The sequence below is a fragment of the Sceloporus occidentalis genome, unplaced genomic scaffold (assembly GCF_023333645.1).
Source record: "Sceloporus occidentalis isolate IW3139 unplaced genomic scaffold, rSceOcc1.0.p SCAF_15, whole genome shotgun sequence".
Classification (NCBI taxonomy): domain Eukaryota; kingdom Metazoa; phylum Chordata; class Lepidosauria; order Squamata; family Phrynosomatidae; genus Sceloporus; species Sceloporus occidentalis.
The window spans coordinates 17,919,808-17,939,998 of record NW_028316995.1 but is presented as its reverse complement, the minus strand read 5'-3'; the positions used below and the strand labels follow the sequence as shown (position 1 = coordinate 17,939,998).

The window sequence follows — 20,191 nt, the reverse complement described above, 5'->3', positions numbered from 1 at the left end:
CATGTGGCCACACTGATTCAATTATTCAGTTAAAAACATTTTTTTTTATTGGTCTTTCCTATGAAACACTAATAAACATTACATTATTATGCAAATTAGCAATACCCCCTTGTCCCTAGAAATAGCCTAACTCCTGGATTTTACTGTGCATTATGAATGGGCAAACCCTGGTTTTGCTGTAGATTCTTATAACCGCAATCACACAGTATATCTATATGACTGTTTTAAAGGGGACTATCGGCCAAATTTTTTTTTATAGTTGCCATAACCTTTTAAGACTGCCACTAGCTAGTTATTTGTATGTGCTCTCGGCGCAGATAGAATGGCTAGGTCTTAATCTCTGATACTGACTAATGAAACTATTTTGTTAGCATTGCCATAAGGGATCTGCTCAGTTTGGTGTTTTGGGCATGACTGTCAACAAGGGGAGCCTCCCAAGTCTGCAGATAAAATAAATTTATTGGAACAATACAAAATAAAACCACAATTTTGTCTGCTAACCTATATTAATGTATACAGCCAACGAATTTCATTATCGATTAGTTGAATCGATTTTTATCGATTATAAAATGAGGGTTTTTTAATCCGTTTGTGACTCACAGCAGCTCCTACTTACCAGTCCCTCCCTGCAATCACTGCCGGAGAAAGGGGCAGGGCCAATCAGCAGTGATGGCAGGGATGAAAGGGGCGGGACCAAACCGCCAATTGGCCCCACCCATTTCCTATAGCAGCCACATGGCTGTGACACTCATCTAACTGTGAGTATAAAATTAATATTTGGGCTGCTGAAAGGGCAGGTGGGGGTTAATTTAGGGGCAGATATAGTTAATGGGGTGTTTATGGTTAATTTAGGGGCAGTTATAGTTAATGGGTTAATTTATTGGCAGTTGTGGTTGATGGGGTCTTCAGGGTTAATTTAGGGGCAGTTGTGGTTGATGGGGTCTTCAGGATTAATTTAATAAGGTTAACTTAAGGTGCAGTTGGAGGTAAAGGGGGGCAAACTGAGGGGAATCTAAATCCTGGGGCAGTGAAGATTATTGATGTATTTATAAAAGTATTGTGTCTGTGAACGAGTCTGCAAATCTATGAGAGCACTATGGCATATCCGGGGTATATGGCATACATGGGGAGGACGGAGTGGCATATCAGGGGATATAGGGTATATAAGGCATATGTGCGGAAGGCAGTGTGGCATGTCTGGGAGGCAGTGTGGCATGTCTGGGCTCAAATGTGCATAACTGGGGGGCAGGATGGGAACTAAAAACAAGAAATGCATTTTTATCAAAGTTTTTTTTTATTCTGCCATTTGTTTTTAACATCTTACGTTACTTTATTAAATTATTTTAACTAAATGAAAATGTTAAAAAAAAATTTATCCGATTAATCAAAATAATAATCGGCCAACTAATCGATTATGACAATAATCGTTAGTTGCAGCCCTACTTTAATGCTCAAAGAGATATGTAATCCCCTTTCAAATACAGGAATGTTGTCCGTGAATTGGTGTTCTATATCAGTTGTTTTGAAAAGTAAAGCTCTTTTAAGTTCTCGTGTTCAGTTACAATAGAGCCTTTGGTGTAATTTTTTTTCTTGGTATTTTGATGAGGTAAAGAGCAATGTAGAACTGTGAAGGCTTAGGCGATGTTGTAAAGAAAGAACATATTAATTTATGACCCCAGTGGACCCTGAAAATAGGAAAACTGAAACAAGTTTTATTGCAATGTAATGTTTTGAAAGAGCGATTTAAAAAAAAATTGCTATTTTTAATTCCATTTTTACTTTGCTTTTTCCTTATCTTTTTATTTATACAGTGCCTACAATTTGGACAGTGTTTCTTACAGTACATACATTCAAAGGATTATGACACATCCAGAATTGACAGACCAAGGCATAGTTACTTGTGCTTGCCTCCACCGTCAGAGGCTACGATATATTTTAAATATAAAAGTTCAAAGTTATATAGTACCAGAAAAAAATATGTAATTTGCATAGTGTAATGACCATATAAATAAGTTATTTTGTTTCTGTGATATGTTTTAAACAATAGATTATATATATTTGCACGTGTAATGAGGTTCTCCTGCACTGAAAATAAATCCAAGACAGGCAAATGGGCAAATCTGTATGGGGGATTCTGGGCACCCCAGGAATATTGCACCTATTGATACATGATAGCTGGAGCGTCCACTTAACCTATTCCAGTCTATTCCAGTGTGTTGGTGTAATGTCCTTCTCAGTCGGTTTTAACCTTGAATAGATTTTTCTTTCTCTGCCAGCCATTTCACATTGAAACTAACACGGCTACATCTATTGTCATCCAATTGTAATTTGGATACTGTGAATGGCTATTTACCTTGCAGGAAAATACCCAATTTACTTTAGGCTACGAGACTTGTCACTGTGTTTGACACCTAATATGAATTAAGTTTGTGCTGGTCCATTTGGACACCACATACATTTTGCTCTCTAGTAGCATGTTAAGCAAGTGTAAACAGACCTGCCATTTTAATTTTTTGTATTTTTTTTCTCCTGGAGGTTTACCATATTTGCTCGATTATAAGACAAGGTTTTTTCCAGAGCAAATGCTCGGAAAAATACCCCTCGTCTTATAATCGGGGTCATGTCATAATCAGACTTCAACTAGGTCTGACTATGAGACTAAGATCCAGATCCCCCGCAGCGATGCAGGGGACCTGGATCCTCCTGTCTCCCCCCCCAACTTACCGGTACTTCTGAGTCCCCGGTGCTTAGTCCGGACAGCGTGTAGAGTTCCCCGTGATCTCTGACAGCCGGGGAAGGTCTGCACAATAGACGCAGACAATCCCCGCTGCTAGCCGCACCTCCTCCCGGCTGCAGCGGAAGTTGTCTACGCGAATCGCGTAGAGCTCTATACGCTGCCCGGACTACGCACCAGGGACTCAGAAGCTCCGGTAAGTTTGGAGGAGGGAGGGGGAGGGAGTGTTAAATGGGGGGTCATAAAGCATTTCTGGAGGCAAAGTGCTCTGTGAAATGCCTTTTAACCCCCTTAATGCCACTGCCTCCAGAAATGCCTTTTAACCCTCTATACGCCACTCTGCCTCCTGAAATGCCTTATACCTCCCTATATGCCACTCTGCTCCATAATATGCCTTTTAACCCCCTAAATGCCAGAGTGGCATATAGGGGTATAAGGCAATTCTGGAGGCAGAGTGGCACATAGGGGGTCAAAAGACATATCATGGGGCACAGTGGCATTTAGAGGGTTAAAAGGCATATCATGGGGCACAGTGGCATATAGGGGGTATAAGGCATTTCTGGGGCAGAGTGGCAAGCCAGGGGGCAGATGTGCATAACTGGGGGAGGGCAGGTTGGGAAAAAAAAAGCAAATAAAAACAAAATATTTTTCTCAATCATAGCTTTTATTAAAAAAAAAATGTTGACATAGTTTACATGAATTAACATTAACTGGTAAAACTTTTTTCCTATAGGGTCGTCTTATATTCAGGCTTTTTCTTTTTTTCATAAATTAATATTCAGATTTTGGGGGGTTGTCTTATAATCAAGGTCGTCTTATAATCGAGCAAATTACGGTAATTGCATGAAACATGGAAACCTTTATGATTTTCTCTATTCTGTGGCAATAGCTTTCATTTGTGTACCATGACAAGTATTATCTGAAAATAAAATTTTCCATGGTTATTTTTGGTAAGGGTTTGGGCATTCAGCATTAGTAGACTATGATTCTGTCAGTGATCGCACCTTTAAGTTGAGTTTGTTCACTAAAAGGCGAGTTGCAGACATGTCTCATCTATGTGTGTTACATGTACATTATGTATGACTAAACCCACCGGGTTTCTCTTTTTAAAAGTTGGCATTAAATGAATGGTTTGTCTTTTCACAATAACCCCCTACTTCTACAAAAATAAGCATTTTGCATGACATATATAGAACACTCTTACGATATGCTATATATATTCCGCACATATCCTAATTTTAGCTTTAAGTTACGATGTAATGTTCTTTGTCACATTATTCGATTGTATGTTAAATCACGGCAAGCACAGATTAACATGGTTGGTGGCAATTATATCTTCAATTTTGCCCATAAATTGTTGTGCTTCTTAACACAATCAGAATGTGCGTGTGTTATTGGTACCCCACTATGTGTTTTTTTGCAAGGGATAAAAAAAAGTATTTCTTCATATTTACAAAAATGCATCGAAACATAACGTTTGATGGCAGATAAGTATCATGTGTCCATTTTTCCCAGATGTAAAGAGTCATTGATCTATTCCCAGATTCTGGATAGCTTCATGCTTATCCAAAGCATGTTTAAATTCCCTCGCTGTATTAGCCTCTACCACGTCTTCTGGTTGATTTCTCTATTTTCTGTCCCATTACAGTGACTGCAGATGAACTTTGGAAAGGAGTTTTGGCAGATAGTGGAGCAGGTGCTAGAAAGGGTAGAGGAAAAAGGACAAAGAAGAAACTCAAGAAAGATCTAAATCGTGGACAAATGTTAGGAGAAGGTAAGGTTTAAGGCTGCCCTTTGTTTTCTGTATTTAAACAGCTCCGTGCTCTGCTTCCAGTAATTTTTGATTATACCATCACAAGAAGATAAGTGATTGTTGAATCAGAAATTTAACTTTTTTCTTTTTTTTTCTTCTTCAGGGAGATCTGGAACTCTTTGGCCTGGTTTGAATGCACCTGTAGTAAAAACTGTAGCAGTCCAGACCATAGGAAAGAGAGACCAGTTGCAGCAGGAGCAAATGCAAGCTGAGATAATAAGACAAAGAGATGAATGGGATAAGAAGCGGAAGACAAGAGTTAAACGAGAGAGGGGCTGGACTGGAAACAGCTGGGGTGGCATCAGTATTGGTTGTCCAGACCCAGGCCCTAATGGTGGTAAGAGCCTCATAAACCCCATATGTGGAAATTGTATTTATTTTACCTTATTATGTTAATAATAATGTTTATATATATTATACCCCCTAGCCTATTTCTGTCTTAATTTCAAGACAGAGTTTTGATTTTAAAAGTCCAAAAAATGGAGGTTTGCACTCACAAATCTCCAAATAATATTTTATTTAACAAACAAGCAGTATGATAAGAAAAATCAAATCAACAAATCGGAGCACATCATGGTCCTTTTACAAAGGATTTGATTTTTCTTATCATGCTGCTTATCATTATTTGGAGACTTGTGAGTGCAAATCTCCATTTCTGGATTTTGTATGCATCTCTATATATATGTATGTATGTACCGTATGCGTGTGTGTGTGTGTGTGTGTATATATATATATATATATATATATATATATATATATATATATATATATATATATGTATGTATAATATATATATATGTGTGTGTGTGTAATACATAAGTATGGCATAAGTTAAAATACTAGCATTTCAAGTACCCATGTGGTGTCCAGCTTTAAAAAAAATGTATGATTTGATTGGGTGAATTTAATTGGCCGGGTTCAAAGATGTACCAAATAGGATACGGGGATAGGATTACCAGATTTGGGGAAAAATTGGTTTTAAAATGGCAAAACACTACTTGTACTTATTTTTCCTTTAACTTGCAAAAAACATAAAAACATTGGGTATTTCTAAACTCGGAACAAAAAGTATAATGTATTTAGCAGTTTTTTCATTAGCTTTTGTAGATGAGTAAAATATTTTTCTAATAAAAATGAGAAAAAGTATTTTTTTCACCATATGTTTTATAGGGAATTAGGTGAGATGATCAATAAAATTGTACCTAAAGAAAGCCCTTCTTGTTCTGAGAAAAACAGTATATAATTACAGCTAAACACGAGCACCCCAAAAATGTTCAAACAGACTCGGTCACGAAGGGTACAAAAAATAAGAATGTATATATAACCTCTCATGTATTTCTGAAGGAGCACTGAATGCATAAATGAAACATTCACCATTGGTGCTAGACAATATTCTAGAAAGGTCTACAAACATAATAACGCTAATTTATCCAAATGTGCAAGTTACAACTATATTGTTATTACACAGGAACTAAAATGTTGGAAATTCTTCCTGTTTTCAAGCGTTTCAAGAGCTCTTTGAAGTGTTTTATTAATGGTCTTACTATAGCAACATCTGCGTCACCAATGCGTGACTGCAGCACTCTCATTTCTGGGACCTCTTGAGAAAAATCAAAATGCGGGTGTTTATTCACTTAATGATGGTGGAAGGGTACTTGATTGTCTATCTAAATACGAACACTGAAAGATAATTTGACATTCTGCAGTGCAAATAATTTACTACCGTTTTACTATTGACTTGGTTCCATCTAAATAGAGTTGCCACTATCCATTTACAAAGCTTGTCTAAACCTTTTGACACTGGCTATCTGGGATTTTATATTTTCTTTTAACATTAATTAGGGTACTGTATAAAGTAAAGCAGTTTAACGTTATAGAAAAGTAACTTTATTTGGTTCCAGTAAATTGTATAATGGCAATGCTAATGAAGTCCTGTTGATCCAAAATAGCTGTGGTGTTTGTAAGGAGTTCTTCTGGTAAATGGTGCTAAAATAACAGCACCAGAGCAATGATTAATAGACACTGAAAACATTGTATGTTTTGGAACCTCATTTTATTGGCTTATTGATAATACGAGTTTGTCAAGAAAGCAACCATGTGCTGGACATAATTACATTTGGCCCCCACCCACATTATTGTGAACACCAAGCCTGTGGTAAACAGTGCAGGGGATTGAAGGGGCTGCCTAATCATGTTATGTGCAGGAAGTAGGGACTCCACGTCGTGTTGTATGAATCAATGAAATGGGCTGCTGGTTGATGATGTGGTGGTGGGGGGGCACCAAATAAAACGTCTGTTCACTAAAGGTAGAGTTTGCAGGAGAGTTGCGCTTTTAACTGCCTCATGTCGTTATACATTATGAAAGTACAACCCTAGCAATTGCTGGAAGGAGAGCTTAATTGGCCATGTATAATGCATAGTTTAAAAAAAAAAAGAAAAAAGTGACATTTCGTTATTGATCCATTGAATTAGGCATTATGCATGGCCAGCTCAGCCCTTCTTGCTGAGAAATGTGCCTGTCTTGGCCCTTCATATTGAATAGTGGCACGAGGGAGGAGAGGAGATAGAAGAGTGAGCAGAAGAACAAAGTGCACATTATTTTAACGATGGGCACATATTCTAATATAAAAAAAAAAACTGAACAAGTTTAATGAATTCGAATAAACGGCCTGCTTTTTACCATATTAATGAACTTCAGAGATAGAAATTAGATTTGGTTTTAATTAGATTTGGTTTTAAGAATTAATCACTTGGGATTAAAAGACCGTGAGTCGGTGAACCACATCTTTATTTGTAATGTAGTTCCATTTCAGCTGTCTGACAGGATAAGAAAACAGTCTGTCAAACCCAATCCCCTTGAATCCTTTACCTTTCTTTTAGTAGAGCGCTTCCCTTAAAAGGTCAAAACAAGGAAGTATTTACAGTGACTAGATGAAAGTCGACATTTTTGTTTTGTAGTTGAAATCAAACAACAGAGTTTTGATATAGAGTGTGACACGGTGCTTTGGTCTTCAGCCTTTATCTATGATCCATAAAAATGTCGCATATTCAGCACAATGTGTAGTTCAAGACTTTAGCAGGGAGCTCAAAACATGTCCTTTTAGTGTAGGAAACAGTATGTGAAGCAGTATTAATTTTGTAGTCTAACAAAATATGCGATGAATAATGGTCATAAGTCTAAAACTTGCTTCCAGAGAGCTGCCATCTTTTTTTTGTTCAACAAATGTAAAAGTGCTGCAATATTAGTTTTTTTAAAAAATGTATAGTCAATGTGATCACATTGGTGTGATTTTAAAAGGTAGATCATTGATCAATGTGTTTCTAGCTAAGCAAACCTATAGCAAAATCATACATTGATGTTTTAGTGAATTAAACCTCTTGTAGTATTTTGCTTGTATGTCTTGTATTATAGTTCAGGCCAGTGGCTTTAAACTCCAGACATCAAGGGCCACAAACAGGCCAGGAATTCTGTATCTGTGCCAAAAGAAGTAATTAATCAATTTCAATCATTATTCAGAGGCCTGTGCTGAAGCTGGAATATCCCTAAATCATGGTATCTTGGTGGCCCTCATTGCCTGTGTTGGAAACCACTGGGTTAGGCAGTTATGGGTATACAATGCTTGGACAAGTTGCCTGTTTAGAGGGTTAATAGAATGGCACCACACCAATAAGTAGACTACTTATATTAACTCGTCTTTATAATGTACTCTGTAATCGTATTCTGAAACGACTGAATAGTTATGCAAAATCTCCTTTTTTCTCTCCTCAGAAACATATGAAGATTTTGATTGCAGGGTAATCGAGGTAAGTTTTATTCTTTTGCAAGTATGCCACTAATGCAAATTAAATGTAGAGGTGACTTTCCATTCCATTCGTTTCATATATCAACTTTATGGTTATATGGCTGCTGGTTACAAAGAAAGTCTGAAACAATGCCCTGTAAAATAGAGCGTTTTTTCTGTTTTATGTTAACAAGTGAGCTTCATTGCTTATACTCAACTGAAGCTGCTCCTGGTGACTTTGTAAAGAACAAGCAGAACTTGGATGGTGCTGAAAATTGTCCGTAAAAGTTTATATTGTATGATATAACTGGCACTGGGTTGGTTTTGAACTGGTGTGAGGCCAGATAAGTATTTTATGCATTGCATTGCCTTTTTCTTTACGTTTAAATATCATATTGGTCCAAATTAAAGTGTATAGCATGTCCCTTTAAAATATTAAAATGAGAAAAGCACTTAACAGTCCTGTTTCATCAATTGCACACTCTAGTATAAAGCTTAGCAGAACTACCATTTCACCTGAATGTTTAATTGCACAACACGGAATCCTTTAAGATAACTGAGCCATTACATTATAAAACAAAAACATTGGACTAAATGGAGGTGCCTTTGCATATTGAGTGTTAAATGCCCATTGAATACTGCCCTGAGCAGCTGGACTTGAGAAATACCTTACCAATTTAATTAGGTTTGCTGTAGAGTTAAGATCTAGAAACAATCCAGAGATTTATCGTAATAGGGAATCTTTTGTTTTAATTCCTTGTTAAATTAGTGCCTCATTGTCTGTCTGTGCAGACTACATACGCTCAAGTTTCATTGGCCTTTTAGGTATCAAGTTACTGTAGTTACTCAAGCTCCTATTGATGACAAATTACAATGTTTTCATAGATAACAAGAAACTATGTAGACAGAATATGTCACTATTATCCATCCAGCAGTACAGCCTTGGAGTATTGCTCGTGGAGAAGTTGACGAAACATTGATATTATAGCTAAAGTTCTCTTTAACATGTTACTTTTTATTTTCAAAAATCTTTAAAAAAATGGATTTATGATGTTCTGTTCCTTTCTCGCTTTTCTGGATGCTGCAGAGGAAAATATTTTCCTACCGAGATAATCTTTTCTAGCTTTCAAGTGTATTGTATTGTGAAATTGTAGGTTGCTGCTATGTTCACAATGTGAAAAACTGCAGGGGCAACTCTTAATTTTGTTAAGTGCTCGTTCAGGTCGACTGTAAGATGAAAATGGATTGTGATTTTGAAGAAAGGAACATACGCCATAAAGTGCATTCATTTTGCACATTTTGACACACTCCTTGTAGAAATAAACTGATAGTTAAATTGGAGATTTTGAAAGCCGTGATTTATAGCAATTGTTTTTATCCCATCTTCCAATGTAGTTGTCAGCTTGCGTTCTTTGTGTGCTGTATTGTATATAAGATAGCCCAAATGATATTAGTTCAAACTAACACCCATTGATGTTATTTACCACAATTGCCTTAAGTGTAAGATATTATTTTGAATATTCCAAGATGGGAACTCACCAAGTTTCAACAGTTGTCTCACAGAGTGCTTTATTATGCAATATTCTTTAATGGGAGTATAATTGGGATATTTATTAACAAGAAAAGCTAAATGAACATTAAAACTGACATCTCTTGGTATGTTTGGTTGCGACTATGTTGGGATTCTGCTCCCATTTATTCCTTTACAAATCCTACTATTCAGTAACGTAGACATGGATTTCCATCACACAAACGTAATTGTCTTTACAGATGGAACATATTTTCTATAACTCTTTGGGTGAGACAGGATGTTAACATTTTAATTAGTTTATTGCTTGCGTTTTCTTCTAGATTGGATCACTAAATGTTTGTACATTTGTGTCACGAGTGCTCTGCAGAACTGTTCCAAACCATTTTAAGAGTCGGTTTGGAGCTGCCCTAGGCCTAAGCCAAAGGCAGTGCCACCACACTCCCCATCTGCTCCACTATGGTCACTGCTCAGCGCTGGGATATGATTTCATATCTCCGTGCTCTGCCTTTTAAAGTTACGCCGGGTGGAGGCTGTGCCGACATGGCATAGTTGCCCATGATGTTAGTAAACCTGATGGGGAGAGCAGTGATCTCGCTTTTTACCGGCCCGTTGAACGATGGTGCTACAGGGAGCCTGATCGCCCTCTGGCCTACTCCTTCTATATATATTTCTTTTGTTCATCAATTGATTCTGTTTAGATGCTTATTGCAGTCTTTATTAGTTGACAGTTTCCTACAAACATACCTCCTAGATGTATAACATTTGTAATTACATGCTCAGAGATGTGATAGGATTATAATGTTTAGTAATAGGTTTGAAACATTTTTGGCCGACATTCAAGTATGTGAGAGAGGAAGAGAAACAAAATTTAACACATTCTGCAGTCTGTATCCTCACTAATGTGAAAATGGGTTATTTATGGTTTGTAGCTAATTAGCTCTAATTCCTATAGTAAACTGTAAAAATCATTTGTCAGAATAGCACGTTTGTTCTTTTTAATCAAAAGTACCTCCAGCATTTATTTGTGTACTTTATTCATATTGCTCAAAGTATGCATGAGGTTAAGGAAATTATCTCTAAAATAATCATCATATCATGGAAATTGGCGCTCGTGTTGGGCAAGGCTTAAAGCCAAAGTCCAGTTATAGTACTTTTGTTGCAATATAATTGGCTCCTGGCCTAATTTGATTGGTGCATATTATACACAAGTACTTCATTTTTTTTCCTACAGATTGAGTAAAGTTTATACCCACGTATTATACCCCGGATTTTACAGTATATAAATGTTATATAACAGAGTATCCCCACTCATTGGTTTATTGAAGATATTCATCCAAGGATTTGAGACAAGTATGGGTATCTATCCAACATACAGTAAGAAACTTCTGTAAATGAGAATTAATTTATGTATGTTTTAACTAATGTAGCTTAAAGGAAAGTTTCATATTAAAACGGAAACTTCTGAAACACAAAGATTCATACTGTTTAGAGAAAAAACTTTTTTTTACCTTTATACTATGTGAAAGTACTTCCACATGAATGATGGTTTGCTTACTTTAAAATCTTCTTTCCTGAAAAATTGACTGCTACTAAGAGCTGTGTTTTGGCTTCTTCAAGATATATAACCTTCGTCAAGTAGCTGTTCCGTGGGATTGCAGACAAGCACTTTTAAAGCTCATGTTTGCATAAGCATTCTGTTTTGGTGCCAGGCTTCTGAAAGAGGTTTCTTTCTCTGGATGCAATACAGTCGGTGAAAGTCACCACAGCCCAAATCTGGATTCCTTCAAATAAAGTGTGATTAAAATATGCTGTGCAAAGGTTTTAGGCAGGTCTGAAAACATTCTGAGATGTCACTCTTCATTTTGTTAACCGATTAAGCGGAAAAATCAAATCTATATGTGATGTGACCACTCTTTGCTTTCAAAACAGCACCGGTTCTTCTAGGTTCACTTGCACTTGGACTTTGGCTTTAATCCATATAAGTCTCATAGTCTTAAATAAAATCAAATCAAAAACCAATCGCAAAATACAGTGCCTGCTACTCATATTGGCACCCATGGTAAATATGAGCAAAGAATGCTTTCAAAAACATTGTGTAATCCTTTCTTAAAAAACAAACAAACACAAGCATCCTCTGCTGTCATGGATATCAAGCAATTGCAAACAAAAGACAGGTTTACCCAAACAAAATTGTGTAATTTATGTGTGGCACAGTTATTGCCCATGAATTCATATGAGAAAAATATATTTGAAGTGTATTCCCATTAATGTTTTAATTTTGTTTTAGTACACCTGGGTGAAATTGTTCAACCATGACTTCCTGTTTTCACAGGGGAATAATAGGTAATATATCAGTCAAATTCCCTTAGTCATTCATCACAATGATTAAGAGCAAGGAATATAGCTGGGATGTGCGGCAAAAGGTTGTTGAGCTTCACAAAGCGGCAATAATTACAAATTTCCAGTCAACTGGAAATATTATGAATGAACCTGGAAGAGGACGTGGGTCTATACTGTCTCAACGCACTGTGAAGAGGATGATTTGAGTGGCCAAAAGTCTTCAGGGATCACAGTTGGAGAATTGCATACGTTGGTTGCATCTTGGGGTCAGAATGTCACCAAAACTAGAATCCAACGACACCTACATCACCACAAGTTGTTTGGAAGGGTTTTAAGAAAAAAGCCTCTACTCTCATTCAAAAACAAACTTAACCGTCTTCAGTTTGCCAGACACTACTGGAACTTCAAATGGGTTCTGGTTCTATGGTCAAATGAAACCAAAATAGAGCCTTTTGGCAATAAACACCAGAGGTAGGTTTGGCGCAGGCAGAGTGGTAGCCATATTTTGGGGCTGTTTTTGTACGAGAGAACTTGGTCATTTTTTTTTTTTTTTTCAATTCTGTTTATTGCGAAACGAACCACAATGACATAGAACCAAACAGTTAATGCAAGAGCGAATGTTGCAAAGTGAATGACAATGAAAACATATACAATGTGTACAATAAATGCAATGTGGAATATGATACGGCCACGTGGCAGAAAGAAATGAAACCACTAGTACCCAAAAATACAGGACCACAACAGCCATCACATGCAGGTAAGTGTAACAGAGCTTGGTTCAAGAAAAGGAACAAAAATTGCAAGTAGGAAGGTCCGTGAAGATTGGGTAATTACCGGCAGTGGACAAATGCTTACTGCCTCAGTATGTATAATCACAGAGATCAAAGTAAAACCAAAACGAAACAAAACAACACGTGAGCGGTATCAACAATAAGGTGAGGAAAAATCAAAGAAAATTAATAAAAGGAAAACAAAGTAAAATACACTAGTAACAAAGGTCAGAAAGACAAAGAGTGAAAAAAAGGGCAGTGTAAAATCATTAGGTGGATGGAGGAACGTCAATCCCCACAATAGAGGAAAAGCGCGGAGAGAGAAGAAAAACCTTCCAATGGAACCAACGCAAATCGTGTTTATGCGCTAAGCCCTTGGAGGACATCACCAGATATTCCATACGACAGATAAAAATTAATTTCCGAAGCCAAGCCTGAATCGGAGGAGTGGAGTGAGACTTCCAGAATTGAGGGATGAGGCCCCTGGCCGCATTGAGGAAATGCACAACAAGAGAACGTTTATAACTGCCTATCGGAACAGAGGAGGCCTGTAATAAAACCAATTGGGGCGACAAATGATAGTCAGGATCGCAGACTTCTCTGATGACCGCTAACACCTTGGACCAGAAGGGACGCACCAGTGGACATTCCCACCATATGTGGACATAGGAGCCCGCGTGGGATTCGCAACGCCAACATAACTCAGACACCTGAGGAAGGAACCTGTGTAGTTCCGCCGGAACCCTGTACCATCGGGTGAGTATCTTAAAAGCTAGCTCCTGAGCCCTGCTGGAGATAACCCCTCTATGAGTGAGGCAGACAATATCACTCCATTCCTTGTCCGAAAATTGAACACCCAGCTCATGTTCCCAAAAACTATAATAGTAGGGTTTGGTCTTACTAGTGGCGTCTAATAGAGCGGAATACAGGAGAGAGAGGAGGTGCGGGGTCTCCCTACCCGCAGCACACAAGGATTCAAAGGGCGTGAGAGGGCGCAGCACCCGGGGATCCCTAAGGAGGTCGGAAACAAAGTGCTGAAGTTGAAAATAAAAGAAGGTGAAGTGCTTAGGAATAGGACGAAGTTTACAGAGATCCGGGAGGGGGCGTACAGAGGAGCCGTGGAGCACATGATGGAGACGGAGTATGCGGGCACCAGCTGGCAGCAGAGGCCCGGACAGCGCAGAAGATAGACCTGGAACAAAAGCAGGATTGTGGGAGATGGGCGTGAGAGGACTAGGGTGTGAAAGGAGGTGCCCCCGAGACAAAACCCGCTTGAGAACCCTCAAGGTAGGCGAGATAGTCAGATGGCGTGGGATAGTCTGGAGTCGCAGTGGCTCTGGGACCCATGGGACAGTAGCGATATGGTGAGAAAACAATGAGTGCTCAATATGAACCCACTGCTTAGGAACAAAGAGGGACCATTCCACCAGACGCCTGAGGTGGGAGGCCATCCAATAAAGCTCCATATCAGGGAGCCCCATACCCCCCTGCAATTTCGGCCTAGTTAAATGGGAGTAAGAGAGCCTAGGCTTCCTACCTCCCCAAACGTAGCGCGTGAAGGTCCTATGACAAGACTTAAAAAAGGCCTTCGGTAAGAAAATAGGGAGGGTCTGAATGGGATATAACAATCTGGGGAGGATGTTCATTTTGAGGACACTCATCCTCCCAAACCAGGAGAGACGGGGGAAGGACCACCTTTTCAAATCAGAATCAATGGAGCGAAGGAGCCTGGTGAAATTGAGGTTGGTGAGCACAGACAGGCTGGGAGAAATATAAAGGCCCAGGTACTTGATGGTCTCCGAACGCCACTGGAAGGGAAAAGAATTAACACACTGAACACGGAGCGAGTCAATTATGTCAAGCCCAAGGATTTCTGACTTTTGGAGATTAATTTTATAGTTGGAAATGGCCTGGAAGTCACGGAGTTCCTGCAGTAAATGAGAGATTGAATCTAACGGGTTCTGCAAAAAGCAGAGCAGGTCATCAGCATAAGCCAGAACCTTGTGGTCCGTGTCCCCAACCCGTAAACCAGTGATGGAAGGATTGAGACGAAAGGCATTAAGGAGCGGCTCCAGGGATAAGATAAACAATAAAGGGGAGAGGGGGCAGCCCTGACGGGTGCCATTCGACAGGACAATCTGACCCGACAACACCCCATTCACCCGGACCTGAGCAGACGGGCCAGAATATAAAGATTGGACGAGAGAAACATAAGTAGGACCCAGCCCCACCCGTGACAGGACTGAAAACATGAAGGGCCAGGACACCCTATCGAAGGCCTTTTCGGCATCCATCGACAACAGCACAGAGGGGAGTTTTTGAAACTGAGAGTAAGTAATCAAATTGAGGAGACGAATCGTGTTATCCCTTGCTTCCCGCCCAGGGACAAAGCCCACCTGGTCAGGGTGTACAAGGGAAGGAATTAGCGGTTGTATCCTTATCGCCAATATTTTAGCTAGGAGCTTCAAATCCGTGTTGATCAGCGATATAGGCCGATAGCTGCCACAACTCTCGGCATCCTTACCGGGTTTGGGGACTACAGTGATCACAGCGGTATTGGAGGAAGGGTGGAGTGGGGTACCACGAGAGAGGGCACCAAAAAGTGTCAGTAATTGAGGGGCCAGAACCGGGAAGAACGTCCTATAATAGAATGGAGTGAAACCATCAGGGCCCGGGCATTTACCCCGAGGGAGAAGTTTCAAGGCCTGATCAATTTCATCCATGGTGACGGGAGCGTCCAGAGCCGCCCTGTCCACCTCGGAGACGCTAGCCTTTTGGTATTTAGATAAGTAAGCGTCTATAGCGGGCTGCAGAGAATCGCCCGACGAGGAAGGTAAATTGTACAAATGCTGATAAAAAGATTGGAAACAGTGTGCAATACGCTCAGAGTGATAGTGTAGAGAGCCCTGTGCATCTCGTATTTTAGGAATGTACGTAGCCGAACGTTTATGACGAAGGGCCCTGGCCAAAGACTTACCGGGTTTGTCGCCCAGCTCGTAAAAGTGCTTCCTAAGGAGCAGGAAATTGCGTTTCACTTTCGCATCCAAAAGGGAAGCCAACTGATCCCTGAGAGTCTGTAACTGGAGCAGGACAGCCCCGTCACCCGTACGCTTATGCTGCAGTTCGAACTGAGCAATCCGTTGGGTGAGATTAACAATAACAGACAATTCCAATTGTTTGTTCCGAGAGCCCAATTGAATCAAATGTCCCCTAATGACTGCCTTGTGGGCTTCCCAGACAGTGGGAAAAGGGGTATCCGGAGACGTATTCTCCTGAAAATAAGTACGGAGGTGACCAGACAGGGCTTCTACATTTTGGGGGCTACCCAAGAGATTCTCATTTAAACGCCAGGACCACAACCTAGTAGGGAGATCAGGGAGGGCGAGGGAAAGGTGCACAGGGGCGTGATCACTAAAAGTTTGGACTCCTATATCGGTTTTGAGAAGGAAAGGTAAGTGGTGATGAGAGAGAGAACATATCAATTCTAGTGTACCTGCTATGGAGGGACGAGAAGTATGTATAGTCCCGCTCCCTAGGGTGCTGCGCCCTCCACACATCAACTAACTGATTAAGGTGCAACTGCCTCTTCACTCTGTTGATATTGGAATAAGAGATATGTGAGGACGAGGCAGAACAATCCAAAGTGGGATCCAGAACCATGTTAAAGTCACCCCCCAAGACAGTAAGGCCCTCTTGAAAAACCGACAATTTAGCCAGAACCCGCACCAAAAAAGAAACCTGGTTCCTATTGGGGGCATAAAGGTTAGCCATAGTGACCTTCAGTTGACCAATATAACATTTAAGAAAAAGATAACGTCCCTCAGGGTCCCGCCATACCTCAAGCTCTTTAAAAGGGATGTCCTTATGGATCAAAATAGCAACCCCCTTGGTTTTAGAATCCGGACAACTGGCATAATACACATTGTGAAAGTATCTATCAGATAAGTTAAACTGTTTAGTAGCCAGAAAGTGAGTTTCTTGGATGTATGCAATCTTAGCTTTCAAAGAACGCAAAGTATACAGTAACTTGGAACGTTGCTGGGGGATATTAAGGCCCCTAACGTTAAGAGAGGCAAAATGGATCAATTCAGAAGACATCGGGAGGATGGCAGGAACCCCGTAGGAGCACCAATGATACCGCTCAATAAAAGGAAAAGGAACAAAAACCATAACAATAAAACACAAAACCAAGATGAAGCAATCGTCAAATGCCAAAGCATTGAAAGGTGAGCCAGAAGATCGAGAAGACGATCTAAGACCAGAACCACCAAGCAAATCGCCTGGAGGTGGTGGGCTCTGGCAGGGCAGAACAGGCCAACAGGAAAGCAAGATAACATCATTCAGAACAAATATACCCTCTATGTATAAAGTAAAAGAAAGGGAATAATGGTCACCGAACAGAACAAAAGTAGAAGGGGGGGGGAATAGAGAGTGGAAAACGAGAGTGCCAGGGTCACACAGATAAAACCCTCCAAAGCGACACAAAACAAACGTGTGGTGCAGAAAAGGAGGACCCAAACACCAGTACAAACAGGAGTGTGTGGAGGAGTTAAATGTTAAACGTTAGATGTACAACAACATAGTCAAACACGAGGAAAAGGCTGAGTATCGTAACATTCATACAGGAAAACAAGGATAAATCCAGGTGAAGCTGTCCCGCTCGGCAATAGAAATATCAAAAATGTACAAACGAAGTGGGTAGGCGAAGTGGGTACAGCTTGAAAACAATCCGGGTCCAAGTCCCGGAGGGATGTGAGTAAGGAGATGGTGGAGAGGTATACAGGAGGTGTCATCATAGGTGAAGAGTATTATATCAATCCTCCAGAAGAGCCACATAAGTGGGATGACGGACAGGTAGAGTACGTCGTCTAAGCGGCAGGTAAATCCTTTGCATTGCGTTGACGTTTGCGGCGCTGTGGACCAGGAGTCCAAGCCAGGGCAGGATCAGAAAGTCGCGGTGGGGCGGTGAAATTGTATTCCCAGTCGTCAACGTGTACCTTGGGGAGGTCGAGGCGATCGAGAAAGTCCGGGATATCGGACGCTTGACGAATTGAGAAGGTACGGCCGTCACGTCTGACCAGTAGAGCCGCCGGAAAACCCCACTGGTAGGGGATCGTAGAACGGCGTAGGAGGTCCGTAATGGGACGAAGAGAGTGTCGGAACTGCAAAGTCTGCGGCGAGAGATCAGGGAAGAGCAATATCTTGTGACCCTCCCAAGCGACCGAGTTCGTTGGGCGATAGCGCGCCAAAATAGCTTCCTTAGTAGAATAGTCATGTAGCCGACATATAATATCACGAGGCGGTTGGGCATCGGCCGATCGAGGCCTCAGGGCTCTATGTGCACGATCAAATTTAATCGGAGCGTCCAGAGGCTTCTGCAACAACGTATTAAAAATCGTACACAAGGTAGGTATGATATCAGGAAGCTCAACTGACTCCGGGATACCACGTACACGTAAGTTGTTCCTACGGCCCCTATTATCAATATCGTCGAGGCGCCGGGTAATGCCCACAATGGTACCTGCCTGATCCTGAAGTTGGGCAGAGAGAAGATCCACCGTCGACGAGATTTTAGTGTGGTCCACTTCAAGCGTTGTCACGCGGTCGCCGATGTGCTTCATGTCCGATTTGATCTCGGTCAGGACCTCGTGGATGCCACGCGTCGCGCGGTCGACCACGGACATAAGATCCGCTTTTGTGGGCAGGAGCTGGAGAGCGGCCTGCCAGGAAGAATCCAGAACCGGCAATCCCCGATCATCAGGAGGGAGTGTGGAGACAACATCCTCCGAAATACCGCTCTGCGGGCTGCCAGGAATAGAGAGAGGCCTAGGGAGGGAATCCCTCGAGTCCTGATCGACGGCTCCGTGAAAGTACGAACGGACAGAGGTGAGCGGTTGCTTCTCCCTCGTACCGTGCGACTTCGGGGTGGCCGCAGCCTTGTTAGACTTGCCCATCATCGGCGAAAAGTGTCCGTTCGGTGAGGTTAAAGGACGAGGGTAGACGGAGCTCCGAGCTCACGCGTCCATTTTGGAGCTTAGCCGGCCACGCCCCAACTTGGTCATTTTGTTAGGGTATATTGCATTATGGACTCAATAGCCCCAGATATTAAATGAACACATGACTGCCTCTGCCAGAAAGCTTAAAAAGGACCGTAGTTGGATCTTCCAACAGGACAATGATCCAAAACATACATCAAAATCAACACAAAATTGATATACGGACCACAAATTCAATGTCCTACTATAGCCATCCCAGTCCCCTGACTTGAACCCCATAGGAAACTTGTGGAGTGAACTGAAGAGTTCACCAGCGTCGACGTAGAAATTTGAAGGATCTGGAGAGACTCTGTATGGAGGAATGGTCTTGGATCCCTTGACATGTATTCTCCAGCGTCCTCAAAGGGAGGTTGAACAAAGTATTAACTAAAAGGGTGCCAATAATTGTGCCACACATATATATGTCACAGCATTAATTATTTTTATAAACAACTGTGTTGTGTTTGCAATTGTTTGCTATCCATGAGAGCTGAGTATTTGTGTATTTTTAAAGAAAAAAGGGTTAAGCAGTAGACAATTTTTCGCAGCCCTCTTTGCTCATATCTACCAAGGGTGCCAACATTAGATTAGTAGAAGGTATTGTATTTCTCTTTAATCATGCCTCAAGGGCTTTTCATTTGCTGGGTCGTATTCTACGGCATAAATACTATTACTGAAGATGCTAAGAACACATTCTCTGACGTTTTATTGAGTCTCTAAATAAAAATCTTAAACATTTTGCTTAAATGGTAGTTATCACAGGTACAGAAGATCTTAAATTATATAATTGGTGTGTAAAATTAAAATGTCTACTGACTTTTTATCGACTGCTTCTTTGTCTTGTTAATTTAACAGTAACCTGTGAGCCTTTTGGCTAAAAATGTAACAATGTATAACACATAAGAGCACTCGGAGCCCTTCCTGCAGAACAAATTTACCCGTGTTAGCAGTTCATGAAATATTTTTATCTTGCCAGAATTAATTGGTTTTACTTTTTAGTGAATTCACCCTTCTGCTTCATATCTCAAGCTTACAACCTGTTACAAGGTTCAGTGGGGATTATTGTAGTGAACGCCATGTGGAGAATTCAGTGGTACAGGTTTTTGGGTATTAGAAGGATAGGTCGTAAAACCCACAAGTAAGCGAGTTCAAAGTTGGAATAATTATGAGACTTTGGATCAAAATG

The 20,191-nt window shown here is 40.6% G+C and overlaps 1 protein-coding gene across 1 annotated transcript in view; it reads left to right on the top strand.

The window, feature by feature from the left end:
• LOC149303349 (small ribosomal subunit protein uS5m-like) overlaps nt 1–20,191 on the top strand; it is a 57,019-nt gene that overhangs the window by 11,668 nt on the left and 25,160 nt on the right. Inside the window, exons 2-4 of the mRNA XM_089481631.1 lie at nt 4,383–4,508; nt 4,651–4,884; nt 8,317–8,351. Of these exons, the coding sequence (XP_089337757.1) occupies nt 4,383–4,508; nt 4,651–4,884; nt 8,317–8,351 (395 nt within the window). The remainder of the gene's footprint in view (nt 1–4,382; nt 4,509–4,650; nt 4,885–8,316; nt 8,352–20,191) is intronic.